At 42.6% G+C, this 22,341-nt stretch overlaps 1 protein-coding gene across 8 annotated transcripts in view; it reads right to left on the minus strand.

The window, feature by feature from the left end:
* The window catches only part of GPM6B (glycoprotein M6B), a 106,443-nt gene that overhangs the window by 12,540 nt on the left and 71,562 nt on the right, over nt 1-22,341 (minus strand). For 3 of the 8 annotated variants that reach the window (XM_059839788.1, XM_059839787.1, XM_059839784.1), the window contains exon 2: nt 854-1,040. The exons of 1 other annotated variant lie outside the window; for it this stretch is intronic. In XM_059839788.1, the coding sequence (XP_059695771.1) occupies nt 854-1,040 (187 nt within the window). Of the gene's footprint in view, nt 1-853; nt 1,041-11,654; nt 11,775-19,151; nt 19,377-22,341 lie in introns of those variants that run through there. 4 more of the 8 variants (XM_059839782.1, XM_059839785.1, XM_059839786.1 and 1 more) reach the window with 4 other exon arrangements.

Consider the following 22,341-nt stretch of genomic DNA (forward strand, 5'->3'; position numbering starts at 1 on the left):
TGCTACAAGTCACTCTTCAGCTCTCTTGTAGGTCCCTTTAGGTGTTGGAAGGTTGCTCTAAAGTCTCCCCAGAGCTTTCTCTTCTCCAGGCTAAACAGTCCCAACTCCCAGCCTGTCTTCACAGAAGAGGTGCTCCAGCCCCCTGATCATCTTGGTGGCCTCCTCTGGAGTCACTCCACCAGGTCCAAGTCTTTCCTGTGTTGAGCACACCCGAGCTGCATGGAGCACGCCAGGTGGGGTCTCACCAGAGCAGAGGGGCAGGAACACCTCCCTCACCCTGCTGGTCATGCTGCTTTGGATGCAGCCCAGGATATAACAGGCTTCCTGGGCTGCAAGTGCACATTTCCAACTATGTTCAATTTTTCATCCAACAGCACCCCCAAGTCTTTCTTGGCAGGGCTGCTCTCAATCCCTTCATTTCTCAGCATGTATTATTGATACTGGGCATTGCCCTGACCCAGGAGCAGCAGCTTGCACTTGCTGCTGGTAAGCATCATGAGTCTCACACAGTCCCACTCCTCAAGGCTTTCAAGGTCCCTCTGGGTAGCATCCTTCCTTTCAGGGAAGCAAACTGCACCACTCAGCTTGGGTGTCATCTGCAAAGCAGCTGGGGGTGCACTCAATTTCTCTGTCTGTGATACTGATGAAGATAGTAAATAGTGCTGGTCCCAGTATAAGCAGATACTGGGACACACACTTTGGCTCTTTGTATGTGAACACCAGTAAATGACCGAGCGCTGTTACAAAAACAAGCAACCTGATACTCAGGGATGGAGACTGAGGTTTGAATCCATCTCTGCTCATTTAGCATGAGGGTGTTATGATGAATAATGGGAACGGGAGGCATACTTACACTTCACTCAGCAAAGCATGGTCACTGGCAGTAGTGGAGAAGTGCTGCTCGAGGATAGACACGGTTCCCGTGAGCGCCACGTGGCCGCAGCCACAAAACAATGCTACCCCCGAGAAGCAGAGAATGGTTGCCACGAGTGAAGCATATGGCACTCCTCCTAGGCACTTAATGCAACATTCAAAGCAACCTAAGCAGAAGAGAGAAAGCAAAAGAAATGTCATGAGCCAAAAGCAAATTATGAGGAAAAGAATATTCATCCTCCACTTGGTAAAAGCCAGAGGGAATAAAAGGCCCAGGCACTGACATGCTAAGCAAAAAATCTATAGGTGGTACAAGACAGCATCACCCTCTAAAGCAGTGACCTACAGATCTGTTGGTATGGACTCAAAGCCCAGGAAGTGGGCTGAGTGCTCCTGTCTTTACAGGATCAAGAGGAGATCGATGAGACAGCCTATGAAATGGAAAAAGCAAAAAAATCACTGTCTAAAGAGATCTATTGCAATTCAGCTGCTCATCCAGAGCTCACCATGTTTCAGCTTTACTAATGGCAGCTATGCTGGCAACAGTCTGGGAGACAGGCAACTACTCAAGACAATGAAGCCTTTTGGAAAAGTAGGAGACGCTTTGCACTTTCATTAGAAGATGAATACATTTAGGTCCACAAAACTTAACTACCCCACATTCTCCCAGTACTCCCAAGTTACCTTTTTATATAAATCCACACGAGGTTATAGAGATACAGATACTTTTACAACAGAAAAATTGAATGGGGTCCAAAGAGTAACAATTTTTGTTGAGGGCAGCTGTATGAAGCTGTATTACATAGGCAATACATGTCCAGCTTTTTATAGGATACACTGGATTTACAGTGATTCCTGAATACAGTTTGCAGTATCATGATCAAGTGAAATGCATTGTTTAACTGGTCTGAGTTAACAAAACACCCCCCAGAGCTGCTATTTGTATGAACACTGTAATAAGGAGGTTGCAGCTGAATTGCCAGGTTCGTTCCAACTGCGTGGCCTGAAAACCCATCTGCTTACAAAGCTGGGAAATGTAAATCGGAAACAAACCTGGCTTTTAACTGTGCTATAATGGTAATGGCAATCCATACCAATTCATTACTTCAGGGTGATGGCATTAAGCTGTCCCCATTAATGTGCATTTCATACAACTGCAAAGAACACAAGCCATTAAGACAACACTTAATGGAGCAGCCAGTGTGCAGGACAGCCACTGCTGCTATGGCAAGGCACTACATGGACAAAGCATTTGAAGGCAAGGAGACAGCTGGCAAATGAGGACATCGTATCTTCCCACCCAAAAAATTCCTCACAAAGATCAGCAAGTCTCCAGCCACCACATGAGGCAAGTTTATTTTTATCTCACTCCCTTTCCCACTAATGAATGAGTTGCAGAGCAGGCAACTGCTCTGTGAGGCACTGGGGAATAATATGCATCCGATAATTGAAAGATATCCCATTTCATAAATGAAAACTCTTCTTTTAGAGAGTCACTAGCAAATGCCCTACTCAGGCTTCAGCAGCTATCACCATCAAAATTACTTACTTCACTAACTGCAGACAAGATTTGATTGTATAGAAACAAGCCTAGGAAGGTTTTATAGCCTAGTCCACAGCTGGAGTCCACTCAGTAGGAACCATCTTCATGCCAAAAATACTGCCAAATGAGCAAACACTGCAGCTCGGCAGTGACAGGCCAAACAAAATCCAAATGCACACTATCAGAGGAAATCATCTCTGGCTTTCATTTTATCACAGAGGTCCAGAGCTGAGTTCGGACAACAAACCTTGCAGAGAAATCCTCTGCTTTGGGGAATCTGCCTGAGAGCAGCTCACATCCAAGAGCAGCCACACACGTGAGTCTGGCTCTCCTCCACAGCATCTGGCCCAAACCTCCCAGAGTTAATCCAAGAAATGCATGCACCTGGTGCAGGATTAGCCACGGAAGATTATCCAAAAGTAACCATGCTCTGACCCAGCAGACAACACACTTGTGGTCACAACCCAGCACATAACAAACCACCTTTTGAGCCACACTGCTAAAGCAGGAGACCCAACACCTGAACACCTGATCATTGCTTAGTGTGGAGAGGTTGTTCACTTAAACTGTGCTGATCCCACAGACTGCTCCACAGAAGGATCCCATCAAAGACAGAAAATGAAAACAGCTGGAAGCAAACCCAAGAGATTGACAAGATCCAAAAGGAAAGCTGTTGGTTTCAGAAAATGGGAGCAGTCTGACAAAACTGAAAACTGGTGTAGACTCAGAATTGATGTTTAATACCCCATACCTCCAAGCCAGCTTTCCAGGCCATTGGCAGAACACTTGCCCTGAGGAGTTTGTTGGATCCCTTACCTAAACACATGACAGCATCTACCACTAATCCACAGACCCTCAAACACAAGGTAACAGTGGCAGACCCCCTCTCCCCTCTCAGCAACTGGCAGCTACAAAGATTGTCTTTGTGGCCATACTCTTTGTCTTCCTCTGCAGTCCAAGTAAAAAGGCATCACAGAATTTGGGTGGCCTTCATTTTCTCAGTGCAGAACAAAGCCAAGGGTATCTTGGCTTTAGACACCCTCAGAGGTGTCTAAAGCAACCACATTATTTTGAACAGAGAAAACTGCCCAAATGTGGAACTGCAGGAACTACCCACTACTGACCCCAAGGCTAAATCAAGAATCAGAGAGCCTTTGGTACACCTGTAAACAGCACACAGCCAGCTTGCAAACACATGAAGCATCCCAAACCAGCATTTTTCCAAGAGACAGCATCCATCCATACATAGTCATTCTGCACCCAAACTGACAGCAGAGTTGCACGGCCTCCTGCCAGAGGGTAACTAACTACAGGATGCAACCTCATCTCAGTGCTGGGGCTGCCAGACCTCCCCCCCCAGATCCCACTGTGAACACTCTTTATGAGCAGATTAAAGCCATGCCTAGCCCAAGCAATACAGCCAATTTTAAAATTTTAAGCCTAAAAGCCAAAAACAGTACTGCTAAGAGCAGCTTTCAAAACCAGATACAATTTGAAGCTCATTAAGAACTGAGATACGCTTACCAAGCTTCCCAAAGAAGCACTTGAAGCAAAGCAGAGGATTTCTGAAAACAATTAGAAAGCTTTCCAGGAAACCTTTATGTTCTCTCTCTGCAACTCTAAGTCAGCAACTATCTTCACACAGTACAACTGAAACCCCAGGAGGATGTTTGCCTAGCTCATGTTCACAAAAAGACTTGCTAACACTCTGATGACAACTGCAGGCTGAAGGCCTGTGAACTCAAGCTGACAAAAATAAGTAGTATTAAAATAAGTTCAGCTCCAATTTTCTGCTAGGTTTTACTTTCCATATGGCCAAAGTGCTGAAATGTTCAGCTGTACATCCACTTCCAATGCAGCAGTGTAAAACAATTTAAATATGAAACTGTACAGCGCAAACACACATCACTGCATCTTCCCTTTCAATGGCCATTTTGTGCAAGGCATCACTAGAACCTTTTGTGCAACTCAGCAGAATAAAAACATTTTTTGTCCTCAGGCTGGTGAGCAGCAGTTGCCATGGAGGCAGGTTAATAACAGCCCAATGATTTGCCCAGAGCTGCCTGTGATCTTGGCTACAGATTTAACACACTCTCAGAAGGAGGCCAGCTAAAACAAAGACTGAGATTATTCTCTAGGGAATGAATGCTATTAAACACACACACACACACAAATATTCTTGCTAAAGCACAAAAATAAAGAGAAGAGAAAGAAACAGGAACTGGCTATTCTTTTAATCTCCTGGCAGCTATCAGTCACAGGAAATTGGTAAAGGATGAACCTACATATGTACATAAATCGGCAATTGGTTGCTTAATGTATGATGAACAATTATCCAATCTGCTCAGCAGTGTACAGCCTACTGCATGCATTCAGGGGCTTAGCCATTCAATTTCCCATGCCAAATGGTGATTGTGTGGCTAAACCTCCTTTGGTACTTTAAGTACAGCTTTAAGATTTAAACTCAGAATGGCAAGGTAATAGAGAATTAATGGAAAATGGTCTTAAAATAAAAATTAAAAAAAAAAGAAACAGTTCTCACACACTACCTTATCCTTCTAAGGTCAAATTTGTGTTTTAGAAATCACAAGGACAATGCAATAGGATCAGGTAGCTTCCCTGAGTATTCCTAGGGCTTGCCCTAGGAACATCACACATCAGTTCTTGAAGCCCAGACTTGAAAAGCTGAGACAGGCTGATGTTCACAAAGCCCTCCCTCAAAGCAAAGCATGGAAAACATGCTGTAAAGAAGGAATATTCACACCTCTTGGACAGAAAACCAGCCTATTGTCTAATGTTCCAAACACCTCCTAGGTTGAACTAGTGCCTCAATGCATCTCAGGTTCTAACCACTGGCCCACAGTCAAGGTCACTATGGAACAAAAAAACACGGAACCAAGAAAACCTGAAAGAAGCTTTGAAAAGATTTCCATTTTGGGGAGCTAAACCTCCAGGATCCTGTGGCTGTCTTTGAGTTAGTTCCCACTTTCTTTTCCTTAGAAGTTTGGTTTCTACCCCTCCCATGAAAGATAAAGCAATGGGCATCATTTTCTGCTCATCATTTACTTCCTGTAATTGTGTAACACATTTTAAGAAATGCTGGCCTGTCAGACACCAGCCCAGTTAATACACGGCATAAATTGCCCTTCATGTTCCACCAAAGAGCCCCAATCACATGGGGAGGAACTGTTCTAACAAAAGAAAGGTTGCAAGAAGTCCAAGAGAAAAAAAGCACTAGATAGCACCTTAAATGAAAGCACTAGATAGATAACATCTTAAATGCAGCCATCAGATGTAAATTGGGCTCATTACTACACATCCACAGGAGCCTGGAGCATCACTCCCAATTCACAAATAAATGTAATAGGACAATTCAGTACTTGACATTTACCTCCTGCTTTCCTCAGTGTTGAAGACTACCCAATACCAAGCATGAACAACCCTTGGAGGCCTAAACCACCATGGATTTTTGTCAGAAAATGAACTTTATGTCAATGAAAGCAACTGCCCATTTTACTGTCTGCCACCCACCGGATGTTTAAAATTTTCCATTCTGAATGGCTTATGCATGCTAGGATGTACATTTTCCTACCTGCTGCATGACTGGCAGGAGAAGCAGTGAGGGATGTGGGAATAGGCTAATACCTCAGAAGCAAAATTGGAATTTACCTCTTTCTCCTCTGCATGAGACTAAGCCAGTACCTGGCAGTAACTCCTCACATCTGTCACCCACACCTGCAGCCAAGGGTCAGTAGCAACAACACAATATGATAAAATATTTAACCTTACCAGCATAAGTTTAAAGCCTGTGACAAATTTCTCTCCACGCTTTAGTAAGGGACTAAAATAAAAAGGCCCTGCATTAAATCACATGGAAGTCTTTGTCCAAGCTCTATCCTTACTCATTCCTGTACATCTTAAATTTTGCTGATTTACAAAACATGACACAAAGCAAAAACTGCTGTTACTACTTAGAATAAATGTTCACTCACCAGTGGATTAACATTAAATAAGTGATGAACTCAAATAGAGAAAATCCTTTCTTCTCCTCCCACAAACCACTTAAGGCTTTTCCACAGAAACTTCCTTTCAATATTTCGTAATTTTGCCTTTTTGTCCTACACAAATAAGAAGTTGTGAAATTACCTTATACTGAAATTACCTCATAAGAGCCAGAAAACTTAATGAAAATGCACTTTAATCTAGCCAGATTGATAATCTCCCCAGTGTATTTGCATTCCCCTCTTCCAGGGTTATTAATCAATAACTCCTTCCTGGCCAGCAGAGTCCCTGTGGTGGAGGGGACATGACCTTTGGAGAACACTGCCATCAGGGCTGCCATGAAGGATCAGACCTGAAATGCAGCAAGAGCACCTCTGTTATCCTTCCAAGTGGCCAGCACAAGATGCCTCTTTCAAATAAAAACCTGTGAGATCTGGGGTAGCCTGATCCATCCAGTAAACCTCATCCCAACCTCTACTATTTAAGAGCTACCTGAAGAACAAGTAGCTCCTTTCTGAAAATCATCAGCTTTAATTGTAACTTCTCCAGTTATTCTTGATACAGATACAAGATATTTGGTTTCAGCACGGTCATACAGCTAGCTTTCCTCTTCTGAGAAGGTATTTATTCTCTGTTATCAGTTAGATGCTTCCATATTCTTGAGTAGAAGAGAACTAAAAGTCCTTGCTCACACCTCCTGTGCTGGAAATCAACACAGAGAATGCAACTGTTGCATTCAACTGGTGCACACTAAGAACAAGCATCTCACAGCCTGGAGGAACCATTAGCAGACCCTTCTTCAAATTCACAAAGCACCAAGTATTGCTGAGGTACTGTATGAATAATGATATTAATGAATTTGTCTGCAAAAATACAGTAGGCACAGGTTTAAAATCAAGTACTTTTTTCTTTTTTTTACCATGAGTAACAAAAAACCCACAAACAAAAAAAAAAGCTCAAACAAACAGCCTTTCAGAGGTTATCAATGCTCATCCACAGCAAAAGCTATTTTTTTTCTCTCACTAAGGAAAAAATGATGTTCAAATTGGAGTAAGGCTGTTTCACCATGGCAAGATTTGTTTCTTCTGGATGGTGTTAAATGATGCAGAGAAGAATCTAAGAACAGATAGCAGTAATCATAACCACTTTTTTTTCCCCTCCAAATCTCTTCTTCTCAAATCAGCAGTTCTTACAGGAAAAAAATTGCTCTTTCTCAAAATTGCACTTCCAGTTGCTGGAACCAAACCTGTTTCATGCAAAGACAGATTATCTGAATGTGTTTTTTACATGCCTTATCTAGTTTGCCTTCTTCAAATTTAGTGAAATACACACACTCCCCATCTGTATCATTCCAACCTCTGCAAGGCTCATTAAGCTCACAGGTGTTCTAAAGTCATCTTTTTCAGGCAGTAAAATCCTCGGAATAGGAATCACTACATCCATACTTATTGCAAGTGCCCATCCCAGCTGTTTGCTGTATGAGAGAAAGGAGTCAGACCTGCACCCCACACACTGCTGCCCCACGAGGTGATGGGATGAGAGAATAGCTCTTGTCCAGCTTTACTTCTTTTGGACAAAGGTCAGGCAGAACTTCATTTTACTTCATGTCTTCTTTGTTTTACTTTTGGCTTATGAAACAGTGGAATCCATACCAGAAGAAAAATACCTAATTTATACCTTGGAAAAGGCCTTACTTCAAACAGGTTTCAATGGGAATTCTTGAGGGATATTTCTTAGCTCTAAGCTACTTCTGCAGGAAAAAAATTAAGCTGGTGATTTAAAAAATAGACTTCTCACATAAGGAACAGATCAGGCATTACTGATAAAAGCTTTGGTGTTATTTCTCCTGCAGACTTGTTCTAGCATTTACTATCCAAAATAATCCTTGGGATTCAGTGCAGCCTGAGCATGTGGAAATGCTCATTGGCATGCAAAGCTCAAAGTTCAAACACACTGCACCAGCAAGGGCAGCTTCTGGTCCACACTGGGGCTGTAACTCTCAGCTGAAACATCAACAACTGACTGCTCAACAGGCCTGAAGACCCTCCTTCCTTTCTGCCCTTGCTCTGGCCTTCCTCCTCTCACTTCCCTTATTTTTTCCTCCTTGAAGAAATGCCTGGCAAGTTCAACATGCTGGAACTGCTGCTTCAATAGGTGCCAGCCCCAGCAATAATTCTGGACAAACCCAAGGCAGAAAGGTAAAAGAGATGAAGAAATGGGCAAACTGCCAAAGATATCCAAATGTCTGAAGGTCGAGACAAGCTCAGTGTGGAAATACAAAGGTACCTAAGCATTTCAGTTTGATGAGCGACTTCCATAGCTCTGTGAAAATCTGTAAGGACACTTGAGTTTCCTTGATCCAACCATCCTCCAGACCCACCTGTACCTTGGCTGACATGATTTTGAAAGCTGACTTTAATCAAAGGTGAATATCTTACCTGGAAGAATGGAGTTGAAACTCTTAGCTCCACCTTTTTGCCAGCTGTAACTCACCTCACCCTCCAACAGCCTTCAGCACCCAGCAGGAGAGCAAGACTTTAGCCTCACTGGATTTCAGCCTCTGCTATTGACTGCTTCCCCAGCTGACTCCTCCCTAAGCTATAAAGAAACAAGAAACACAACCTCTCTCTCCCTAGAGCTGAAAACAGGGCAAAACCTGTGTGTTTCTGTGTGTGTGTGTGTGTGTGTGTGTGTGTGTGTGCGTGTGTGTGTATTCCAGCCTGGCAGATCTCAGATTCAGGAGGCAAATTCTCAGTTTAAGAGATAACTGAAGATGCAAAGATCTTCCCAGACATTCACCCAACTATGGAACAAGAGGAATAATGAGAAAATGAAATTGTAACTGCAGAAGTCCTTTGCCCTGCAACAGCTTTTATGTTCATATTTCCTCAGCTGAATCTCCACATCAATTCCAAAACTTGAGCTTGTTTCAGCAAAGGAGCAGTAAGGCTGTTTCACTGAGATACTCCACCTTCACATGCCCTTATGTGCTCACAGAGCAGCTGAAACACCTCCCAGCATCTGGGGGATGCAGGTTTCAAAAAAAAAAAAAAAAAAAAAAAAAAAAAAAAAAAAATCCATAAAGCAAACAACACTCACACAACCTGGAAGAGTGCCGAGTGCCTACAGCTAAGCTCATGTTAAAGAACTATTGCAAAGTTTCTCTTTCTAGAGAAAAAGATGGTACTTTGCTTTCTGGGAAAAAAAAAAAAATTGTTTTAGCATTTTGAAAGCTCATTAAGCTTGCAGGTGTTCTGGGGATGTCTTGGCTCCAGCATTGCAGTGAATCTCCCACACTGACTTCCCTAGTTGCTCAAGAGCTGGATTCAAGCTTAAATTAGGGAAGTGAGATCATGTTGTACCTGGAGACCCTGGGAGAAGAGGTGGATGCCATGAGGACTGCCACAGAGGTGCCCTGGTAGTGATGCCCATTTGGACACTGACAGAGGAGACAAAGGCACCCAAGAAATCCTGTGGTTTGTCAAGGGAGCAGAGGTTATCTCAGCACAGCAGCCAGTGCCACCCAGCAGTGGGGAGCTGTAGGCCAGTGCTGAAGGGAGGCATCTTATAGCAGGAATTTATGTTGGGACTGAAGTGACATCTTCCCTGCAAGCTAAGGAACAAGAGAAAAGACCAGCATTTTCACACTGGCTAATCCATCACTGGCAGGTTGGTTTTACTCAAGACCTGTTCAGAGAGGTTTCATTTTTGCCTAAAAGACTTTTAATTTCTTTAAGTGCAGCCATTCAGAACATCTTCCCTTGAGCTGGCATTTCTGGGCTTGGGTGGGGGTAACACCATCACCAAGAACCCTTTCATCCTCAACTCCTTCATACCAGGCATATTTACCTACATGCTAGTTCAGAAAGATTCCCAAGGCAGACTGAAAAGGGTTCAGTTGCCTAAACAAGGGTTTCTAGCACCATTTTAGGTGCCAGACTCCCAGCTGCTGTAACAGAAGGCTGTGCATCTCTGTGTCCTGGCTCATCTGTGCCAGCACATATGGACATGTCTCATCACTGGGGACAGCTGAAGGGGCCCAAGACCCTGATAACCAGGGTCTAGCCTGCTCCTTCCACATCCTTCACAGCTCAGGGAGGCAGCATTCATAATCTACTCCCTGAAGCATTTCTTTTGTGTGTAAAATATCCCATGTGTACTAACCGTGAGGTTTGGAAATGTCTTCTAGCAGCCTCAAACCTGTCACCCAGGTAACTTGTCATAAAATATGGTCAAATGAATATTGATACTGAAGACAGAGATCATAATTTGTGACCTAAGTATTTTTTTGGGGAAAAAAAGCCATTTGAAATACATAAACATTTGAATCCTAAAGCACAAGAGCAGGAAAATGTGATGGAAAGGGGAAGGATGAGGCAGCAAGCTTTGGTGAATATTTCCCTGCGTTGCTATTAAAGTCTCTGATGCGGAGGCAGGCCTCTCCAGCAAACAAGCTGTCAAGCAGGCTTCAGTCACTCAGCTCCATAAAGAGAAGAGAATTCTGGATTGAGCTAGCTGCAAAGGCTGTCTCTGAGCATACACACCCCTTGCTGTGCTATCCATCAGTCAGACTGGAATTTTCTAATGTGATCAATCATAGGCTTGATTTCAGGTGCCTTTCTGAGATGCTTCAAAACTCAGTTCCTCCACAGACTCTTAAAATAAGGCTTCATGAAAAGTAAATAGGATCTTCTTGAGGTCTCAAGCCAGACATCGAAAGGACAGGCATGGAGAATCACCAAACCATTTTTACAGCCTCACCTGAAATCCTCCTCTAGACTCTCATATATGCATTTAGTGTTTCTAGCAAGGGAAAAATGCAAACCAAATCACAGAATATTGTCTAGGAAGCATAGGCTACCAGTGAGTCAGATTTGCTGTCACTGCTTTAGTGTCATTTCTGCATTTGTGGCTGATAAGTCTGATAGATTCATCCACATAAACCCCCAAACTATTTCATCTCATCCATAAACAATTTTGAAGCAATTGGGAGCACAGTTAAAAGGAAGCTGTCCCTCACACCACACATTATTGTCTTTCAAGCATTAACAAGGAAATTCAAATTTATGTCAAGTATTCATACAAAAAGAAGTAGACTCCTTACAGCCTTTACAAATAAAACAAGAAAAACAGAGGAACGTTTATCTTAAATTGTTAGGACTACTGCAAAGCATTAACTTTATGCTACTACCATTTCTGAACTCTTCATTTCCCTTTCACCCAGCCCTTTATTTACCTTGAATCCCCAAAGGACTAATATTGCCTCTCAATGCTGGCACATGATGGTACCGGTGTGGCCTTGAACTCCTGTACATCCAGTGGTACCTGCCAATTTCCATTTCTGGTCTGGTGATCACTGCCAATTTTAGGTGGTAAAAAGTCAGTGTCACCAGCAAGTTTTAGTTCAGTACTTTCAGTCATTTAACTTTAAAAACAAGAGCCCAGAAAAACACACTGTAGTTTCAGAACTGAAACAACATAACCTTACAGACTAAGGGAAGAGATTAGGAGGGATGATCAAGAGGGAAATGCTCGCACAGGTGTTAAGAAAGGTTGAATAGCTGAAACTCTACCTAGGATTTGAGTTAAAACACATAAGGAAAGGTTCTTTATTCCTTACTCCCACCCACTCTCATGTCTCCCTTTGTCCACGACAAAAAGCTCTGCTCCAGCAGAAAAGGAAGGTGAAGTCATGGAAAATCACATTACCTGTTTTTTAAAAAGACTCTAATGCTGTCAAAGAAAAAGGTTATTGCTTCATGTCAAGGTAGGGCAAACACAAAGGTTTGCACTGATACTTTCTTACAATAAAAAAATAAAAGTTTATTTTTTATGTCACCTAGGCTTTATTTCACCTAGGCTCTGCTTACATCCAAAAATCTGGACCAAATGTGTTCAAAACTGTTTATTCCAGGTTCATGGCCAAGAAGAGCAGTCCTGCTTCTTGTCTTTTCAGAGGAAGCCCAGCAACAAGACTCACCTCACCCACTCACACACTCATGGCATGCTCACTGGCACATGGTTTCTGTGCCCCCGAAGGGGCAGGAAACAGCATCAAAACCACTTTTGATCCTAGATGTCCCCATTGCTACCACTATGGCCTTGTCAAAGCTGTCAGGGTGACACTGACAGACCTTTATTCAAAATACACCAGTCCCCCTCTGCAGTGGCTAAATGAGAAAGCAACCATCATTGCTGAAGCAAATACAGTTCAGCAGCATTTGGGCACGTGGAGAACGTGAAGGTTATGAGGATGAAAACCCCACCTACTGTAGACTAGATCAGGGTCAAATTTCAAGGGGCAGGAGAAGTAGAAATGCCATAAATTTCTAGCCTATGAGGGGCTCAGAAGGTCCTGGACCCAGTCCCTCTCATAGGGTTTCGCTGCTTGTGCAATGAGGAGTTTGGCACAGTCACATTTGCATATGTCAAGAAGAGAAAAAAGTCTCAGCCTTGAATCCAAATGCTGGATCTAGAGATTTAAACCAAGAATTTGTTGGTCTTCTTTATCAGCAAACAAACTCCAATACTAAGAGTTTTTTGGGTTTTCTACATAAATTTAGCATCAATGGCTCTCTAAAGGATACTTTGTGGCTTGGTAATTTTCCCCTCTCTGCATCTCACACACAAACCAGCACACAGGTATCAGTAAATCTTCCATAGAAGACATTATTCTGTATTGTGTGGCTCACTCTTCCTCTTAGGAAAGACAAGTTCCACATCTTATGAGCATAACAAAATTCAAAATGTGTTGAAAGTACTGTTCCAAAATGACTGCACACTCTCAGGATGATATCATCTCCTTCTGCTCAGAGAGGAACAATCCTGCTTGGGAGATCACAAGGAAAGTCATAAAAATGGAATTAGGTACAAAATGGAAAACAAAATTCTTCGCTAGTACAGCATACATCCCCTTCTCTGCCTCCCCAATGTCTGCCCACTGCCTTTTGGAGGCTACGTACTGGACACTGGTAACAGATTCAGATTTTTTTTTTTTAATCTAAGATTAAAAAAAAACAGCTGCAAAGACTTCCAAAAAGAAAATAATTATTCATTTGTAGATGCAGCAGCATCTAAGCCAAACTTTCAACTTCGACATCAAGAAGATTTTATCCTACAACTTGAGATTTATCCCACAGTTTGAGATTTCTCCTGCAGTGGCCATAAAAAGCACTTGTTCAGAGCAGCAGAGCAGGCAGCTCCTTTTCTCCCTTAGCCTGGGGGAATGCTGGTGAAGTCACCTGTCTGCTGCGGTACCAACATCAAATCCTGAAACACACAGACATCATGTAAACTTTGTAGCATCATTTCTGTAAGTGAAAATATTCTATGGAACTGGTTTCTTTAATTAGCAATTTCTGGTTTTGCAGTAACAGGGCTCCTTTCATTAGCAGGCAGTTCAAACTCCATAAGGAATCTCAGTTTTTCCACTGCTCCACAAAGAGCCACTTAGCAATGGCTGTTTGGTAGCCCTTAGTGCATGCCTGGCACAACCTTTGAAGCTGAAGTGTATCTCTGGGTGACTTTGCTGGGACCCACCCAGGCCCACTCTCATAAAATCAACACCAGGTCAAAAGCTCCCCAGGCTTCAGTGGCTCAACAACTACTGCACACGTCCATATCCATTGGAATTTAACTCTGTACCCTAAATAGCTGGGAAAGGAGAGAGGCTTAAGGGTGTCTTTACCTTTTGCTTTTTGAGTAACTAACTGCAATAACTGCATTCCCTGGTCTAGGTTACAATTTCCTCCACCCACAGCCAAGCTCAAGGCCTCCCTTCAGACCAGGTTGCCTCAATCCTGCACAGACACAGCAGCTACAGAACTGACAATGTTTCCATGTCACGCCATGCAGGCGCACGGATGGGGACTGCGGTGTTCAATATTCATGGGATGAATCATCTTGCACGCCTGTAATCAAACTCACAGCGCTCAACATCCCCATGCTTGCTGCCTTTATCTTATGGTTTTAGAGGAAACACAGTTTTCATATTCATCTGTCTCAGCTGATGAAGCAGTCCATGGGAGCAAAGAGAGGGTGTTGTTTGGTCATTGATGATCTGGTGATGAATACCGGACAAGGAGCAAGGCTAGGCAGAAAATGGGGAAGGGTCAGAGTAACTGAAGGAGACCTTCCCCCCCTCTTTGCCCCCTTTGCTCCTGCTGCAAAATCCATTGTGCACACACAGTGCCATCTGGGTTTCCCCCACCCCCGTTACCATATCCCATGGCACATATGTCTAGGCTTTCTGCTTTCATGAGGTTGTTCAGACCAGTATGAGTACATTCTCCGAGTATTTTTCGACCCTCTCCTATTTAGAAACCAAATCCTATTCATTAAGACCTAAATCACTAAGCCTGCCAAATTATTATCCCCAGAATATCGCGTGTCCCAGATTCTCCCAGGGCTGGACCTCTCTTCCTACAGTGGTATTCTTCAGGGACTTATACTTACAGCAGTTATTGTTTTCAGTGGATCTGAAACACCAATCAACTGCTTAAAATAGGGGAAAATATCAGCGCACTAAATATCTTTGAATGGCTTGACAGCTCTGATACCACTGTGTGAGCCTTACATTAAGTGGGTACCTTGGAAATTCTGGTGGATGATCATAACACATATTTTAAAAAATACTTTTTTTTCCCAATTTGTTGTAATGAAAAATACATATGTGATGCATCAAAATGTCATAAGCTCACTGTGTAAAAATAACTTTACTAGAAGTGAAATAAACTGCATGACAATCCATTCCTTTCTCACATTGCACTTTACAGCTTCTTTTAAACACAACTGTACAACTGTGCGCAATAGCATAAGACAAGCAAAGTATTTTCTTTCTATTTTTGACTAGTATATACTTGTCTATTTGGAGCTTAAAAGCTGAAACATGGCTTCATATACCATAGAAATAATGAAGCTCACAGCTATACTAACCACAAGGTCTTCTTTTATCAAGAGAACATAAGCAGGGAAGAGCCAATTAAAAGGGACCTTTGGTACAGCTGCTCAAACTGGTCTTCATTATTCCTCAGCAGAGCACAGGCAATTTGAACATCATATGTCTTCCTATAAGGAACCTAAACCCTAGTATCATGGCTTTCTTCCATCCCGTGTGTAACTGGTGAATTCACCATGGCCATCCACAGCTGGGGCTTATTTTCTTTTTTTTCTTCTTTTTATATGTTTTTTTTTTTTTGCAACTTGGTAGTATTTCTCACAGTTAAATGAAAAGGGAAACTTCTTGTCTCTGTTAATGTGTATCAGGATCTATATCCTTCACTGCTGATGCAAAACGGCATTTCGTTTTTCTTATTTATTCCACCTCAGTAAATCTGCCTGCCCAGTCCTCACATTTTGATTTAATTTAATGCCTGCAAGATAAACCCTGTCATTTGTAATAATTTGTAAACCTTCATCTTTAAAATGCATCCAATCTGTCCTGCAGCCCTGCAAAGTATCTGTTAAACATTTTGCTTCAGCTTTCATGGTGTTTTCCTCTGATAAGGGCTGCTGATACACAGCATAAAGCTGACTTATTTCTTATCTCCATCAACATGAGGGTTGTTCCAATTCCAATTAAAAAAACTGGGACAGCAGCCACTCATCTGGGTGCAGAGAAACAAATGTCAGATAAACACTGAATCCATCAGCTGGGTAGTATTGCTGCCTGAATCAGGCAGGGGATTCATGAAAATTATTAAATAAATAAATAAAGATAGCATGGTTTAGGTCTATACAGTTTAGGAAATTTAAAAAGTCTAAATAATCTTCAATAATTTTCATTTATCAATCTGTAATTATTCATAAGGCACATTAGCTTTTGCAAATTGCCTCAGCTACACTGCAGTCCAAAATAGCTGGCTGTCCACATTTGCCACAGAGATGGGAAACACAACCCAACACCTGTGTGGCACCAGTGCTCACGTTCGACTGCTTTGGGTGCTCAAACTGAAAATAGACCTCACTGTTCATGCCAAGTGCTCCAGCAGCACAGCTCTCCAGGGTTCTCCCCAAGTATTGGGAGACCTGTACACAGACAGCATGTAGTCCTAGCCCAACTTCCTCCAAGTATTTATTCCACAAAACTGCAGCACATCATCAAGAAGGTCCTTGCATTGAAAACACACCCCAAAAACAGGCAGTTTAAAATTCTGGCTAAGGGAAAATACCTCTTAGCTTAAAAGCATGATTTGCTATTAGAGAAATGCAGATACTTTCCCAGAACATGGCAGTGAAAAACATACTAAGTGTGAACTTGAGTACCCAAAGCAGAATGCTCATGATCTTCCCTTGCTCAGTCCTAGTAATAGCAGCATCTCCCAAACCCCTTCAGATGGTGGTTTATCTCATTAGGCTTTGCAATTAATTTCTAGAAGGAAGAGTTAAAAGACCCTGTGATAGGACTTCAACTGCTTCAAGCTGTGGCAGTTGCCTTGAAATCACTGGATCTAGGGCATCTCATAAAGGATGGCCACTACCAAGGCCAGGTAAGATCCTAGAGGAAGAAGAAAATGTTGCAAGGCTGGCAAGCATGTAAGGCATAACAAGTAAGAGATGTTGTCCAGAGAATAAATGAAATCTTCTGTACCCCAAAATAAAGCAGCAGCATTTTCCTGCAAGTTTCTTTACACAGAGAAAAAGCCCATTTTCCTCCACAGGAGCTGCTGGTGAAAGAGCCCTATTGAAAAATTCTGACATTTGAGAGGTACGTGATGCCTGCTGAGCCCATCTGAAAACCCAACTGGACTCGACAGATTTAGCACTTTGGAAAACCTGCCCCTCAAAACCAAATACGTCTTCTCCATGACCACTTCACAGCAGTAACTTTGCAGGGGATCTGGTCTATTTGTTTTGTTATAGAAATTAGGAGTAGGACTGTTTCAGCTTTCTGCATTTTAATTTGCTGTGAAGCATATTGAGAATTTAAGTGAAGAGAAATACAGAGCATACTGTGAGAGACCATGTGCTACTTTCAGGAATCAGAGAATCAGCAGGAACAAAGCCTACAAGTGTTACATACATATACTTATGTAACAGATCCAAAGCATTAAATTATCATAGAAAAAATTAAGAAATTGTGGTAACGTTGGGATAGGAGGCTCCCTGCTTGCATTTGATGAAAGCAACAGATCAACCTCCTTGACTTGGAAGCAGATTTACTGTTCTACATGTTGTTCTTTCATCCTTGCCAAAACAAAAGGGAAGCCATAAACTCATCATAAACACATTCAGCAACACATTTTGTTTTGCGCAGCTGCTAATGCATTAGGATAACTTTCTTTAGTGTTCATTGTAACATGAATTCCATTGGTTTAAAGGAAGCTCCTCAATCAGAAGAAAGAATTGCTGTAGTTTTTGAAGAATTGATAAATTCAAGGTGGTTTTATAGTCAATCTATTCAGGACATTTTGTACATTAATTACTCAAAATCTGCAGTGAGGTGGGTTATTGTCCACATACACTAATGGCTTTCAGAGTTTAATCTCTCATCAGTGGACCTCCTTTTGTGAAATCCCTAAGGGATTATGCAGTACTATGTCTAATCACTTGACAAATTTCATTTACTTGAAACTGAAGCTTGTTTTATATGAAGTGTGTAGCAGGAGTCAGACTCAAAGCAGGGAAACAAAATCTGTTACTGGACACTACCGGGATTTATCATGTTTATATCTGAACTGCTTAAAAATCGGTGAAAGAATTCTGCTTGGGGAAATGAACTAGTTGTTTATCAGCTGCTTAAGCCTATGAGATACTCAGATGAGATACTCAGATTGCTTATAAACGATACACAACAGGTTAAAAAAATGTACTATGGCTCAAGTAAAAAGTGGAAATTTAAAGAATTTTGTTGCTGCTGTACCATTCAGTAAAAAAAAAACCCAAAAAAAACCCCAACAAACAGCTATGATCTGCTACACTGAAGAGGAACGGTTATTTGACACAAATTACACAACACAGAAAGAAAATATCACTTGCGAGTTGAATTTATGCTCTGAAGTTCAGCACTCCAGACCAAATGGAATCAACCTGTAAAGCTGGAATGGATGAACACCTCTCTTTCAGCGCTGCCATCTCCCTACAACAGAACCATTACCATGGAATTGTTCTCTCCATTAAGCAGCAATTCTCAGTGATTAACACATCCTGAAATCTAATGTTGCAGAACTCACTGCATTGTTGTCCCTTATCATAGTGCAGGCAGATAGCTACAAAAGTAAAAATTGCCAGATGACACCATAGAAAAGGAATTTTAAAAATAAGAGTAGCATTTGGCACGGAGCTCACTACACGAAGGTTCTGTGACATTATAATCTATTATATGTTGTTATAACCTAGGTCTCCCACACTGCATTGCAAAGCCTTGCTACATGGCTAGTCTCGGTGAAAACACCAGATTACGGCTCCGAAAACAACATGCAAACACACAGGCACACGCTACCTCTGTAAACCAAATTAACCAAAATCTGTCAAAAACGCAGCAATAACAAGACTTCTTTTGCAAGCATCATTTCGGGTAGGGTTAGAACAGATTCAGAGCAAATACAGACACAGACAGAAAGGTTGATGCTCTATTAATTTGTTGTCAAGCCATGCAGGAAAGGACGGCTAAAAGCCCGAAGACGCAGTAATGATTGTTTAAGAGCTATTTGAAAAAGTGACAAAACTGGCCTAAACCTCTTTAAGCCCCCTGAATGAAAAGATTTAAACAGGCTATTGTTAGACCCCTGGGTACCTTTTTTCTCTTGGCTTTGTTCTGCATTTTCCTCCGCTGCAGTTTCCATGGCTGGCTTCATACCATCCACCAAAAATGCCGCCCCCCCTCCCCCCCCAGCAAGCACTTTTTCTCTTCGCCTCCTTTCTCACTCCCTTCCGTCTCCTATTTACAGCGGCGGTGATTGAGCGGCTCTGTTCTCCCCTACAGTAGATTACAGTCCTTTCCAAAATGCCAGAAAAGTCTTGTCAGCTTCAATTTCGCTCCGCTGACTGGTCCACGAGGAGCAGTGCCAGCTCGCTCAGCTATACGTCACCAGGGTCCCCAGCTATAAAATAGCCATCCTGTGCCTCGGCTTGCCACACCGTGGGGACAGCATCACCCGCTCGCGCCCCCTTCCTCCTGCCCTCCGCTCTTCCCCTCTTCCCCGTCTCCCAACAAATGTTAATCAATTCTCCATGTAGTGAATGGATTGGTGACATCGGGAGGGGAGATGCAAGGGAGAAAGAAAGGAGCCCCCGGCCGCGGTGAGGTGAGCCCCCCGGCTGCCGTCTCTAAGGGGAGTGCACGCCGGCACACAATCACAAGGCTCCCTTTCCCATGGGACCTTGTTATTATGCTTTGCATTTTGATTTATTCCACATGCCCTCTGCTCTTTCAAGGGGTGGGGGGTGATGGGTCTGCTCTCTCTGTTTGCTTTCTTTGCCGAGAGTTCCGCTCACCCACGGTAAAAGACTGTGTGAGAGAAGCATAAAAGCAAAAGCGGGCATATATATGTATGGACATGGAAAATTTTAATTCTTTGTTTGACTCGTGAGCACAATGGGGGGAAAAAAAAAAGAAGAAAAAAATATCCAAGCAAAGAGACAGGAAGCTAGTTCAAGTGAGCTAAAATGCACGTGCAACACTCTAAAGGATAAAATGTTTAAGAAAACACAACTTGGGCTTTAAAAGGAGGTCTGCCACTAGAGACCTAAAGCCATGCTTGGGAGTGAGCACAGAGTTGCTGTTCAGCACGTTTGATCACTCCAGACAGAGTGCAGCATGATCAAATAAGCTGCACTTGGGAGCAACAAACTCAAGACCTGCCAGCATTGCACTGCATGAGGTGACTTTAGGTGTCCCCAGCCCACTCTTGTGCTGGGGAGCCACAGAGCAGGGCGACACCACATAGGGGTACTGTTCCCCTCCCAAAACCCAGGACAACTGACACATTTAAGGCTGCACTGAGGCTAATTAACCTTGCCTGTCACTTTGCTTGTCTCAATGCCTTACAGTACAACACACTGCACAGGGCACAAGTGCCCAAAGGCAACCCTTTGTGCATGTAGGATGGTGGAGCAAGCATGGAGTAATGGCCTTTGTGGTCCAGCCACTGCAGCCAGTTCTGCAGCCTGCAAAGACACCCAGCAGATTCAGCAAATGCTGGGGATGTCAAAATCTACACCCTGCATGTTCCCTATAACAGATTCAAACAGGAGAGTGGGAAGAGGGAAGCAGTCCAAAGATTTGTAGCTGAAATTTAGTCTCTTCTGGTTGAAGTTACTACAACCCACAATTTTGCTGTGCATTTTTATTTCTAGATGTCAAGTGAAAAGCACAAAAGCCCTCAGACCCAACCATTAAAGAAAGTTCTCATCTCTTTCAAGAAATTAGTGCACAAACCCTCTTCTCTCACCACAGCAAACACAGCTGTTACTTTGCTTTGGGCATTACTCCTCAGACTTCAGGCTTCAGCACAGCTGCCAGGAGGTCTTGGTCATATCCTATGGTTTCGTATCACAGCATAAAAACTTGATGTCAAGCATTTGCCTAAAATGCTTCCTTGGAGTCCAGGAAAAGTCTGCAGCTGAAGCTCCCACTTCAGCAGACCTCTGTGTAAGCAGGATGATGGTAGTAATTTGTAGATGGCATGCAGTATCCTCAGGAGCCTATGTGGGGCAAGGGGTTGGGTTCCTGAAAGTAATCAAATCAGTAGGCACAGCAGAGATCTCAATCCAGGTGGCAAGGCATACTTCACCTACCTTCCCCTCCAGTGCTAAGACAGCAATCCATACACAGACTGAAATCCCTCCCCAGCAAGACCATGCATGGAAAAACCACTCCCTGAAACAATCAGCCAAAATGTGAAAGCATGGGTGATGTGTTTGCTATATTCTTCTAACCATTACTAAAAGTTGTGGGTATAATGATTACACAAAGAAAAGGTTCTACAAAGAGTGGGCCTTTTTCCCCATTTAACATCAGTAAGACTGAAACTCCACACCAAATACACCCTCCTTGCTGAAAGTCACACCAATTTGAGTAATTGGTCAAAGCACTTGATTGCTTCTGACATAAAATTCTCTTCTTGGAATGCCTCATTATGCAGTTGGTACTTCTGTCACAGTCTAGATCTCTCTTTCTCAATGATCTTTGCTTTTAGACTGGAAGGTCTAAAACCTTAAAAGGCTGAAACCTCCCTTCAGACTATCCTAAGTTACACAAGGCCTGTTCATAACCTAATTCAAGTGGTGCAGTATCAATGCACTTATCAGTATAAATACACCGAAAATACAACAATAATCTGGAATTTCCTTTTTTTAAACAGAAAATACATTAGACATAACCTGTGGTTACGGACTCTACCTGCAGGAAACCCATTACTGTAGCCCTCTCCTCTTTACCAGTGAGACCTACTCCTTCAAACAGCTGAACGCTTTCCTACTGGTGAGCAGAATTTTAGGCAGGCTCAGGACTTCAGAGTTTGTGATGTTTCAGAAACTCAAAACTAACAGGCTGAGAGACTATTTCCTCAACTGTTTCCCCAGAATAACCCCTTCCCCAAACAGGCAATGAAAAATCAGTGCACAATACCAGAATCTACTTCACAAGAACCTGAACTGAGCACTTCAAAAATCATCAAGCCCAACTATTCAAAAGCATTAATCCTACCAACTAAATCATCCTCTAAAAGCTCCAAGTGGTATATGAGTGTAAAATTCTCTCCCCTCCCTTGTTACTATTTTCTGGATTGCTGCAATGTATGACAGGTTTTAAGCACTTATCATCCTAAGTAATTTCTTGATTTTCAAACTTTTACATCATCATTGATAAATACAGCAAATAAAGCAAACTATACTATTTCCTCCAGGGCTAACATGGGTGCTGATCTTGTGCTTCAAGCACTAATCTCAGTCAGCAAGTTGTCTCATTCAATGTTCCTTCCCTT

The sequence above is a fragment of the Haemorhous mexicanus genome, chromosome 2 (genome assembly GCF_027477595.1).
Source record: "Haemorhous mexicanus isolate bHaeMex1 chromosome 2, bHaeMex1.pri, whole genome shotgun sequence".
Classification (NCBI taxonomy): Eukaryota; Metazoa; Chordata; class Aves; order Passeriformes; family Fringillidae; genus Haemorhous; species Haemorhous mexicanus.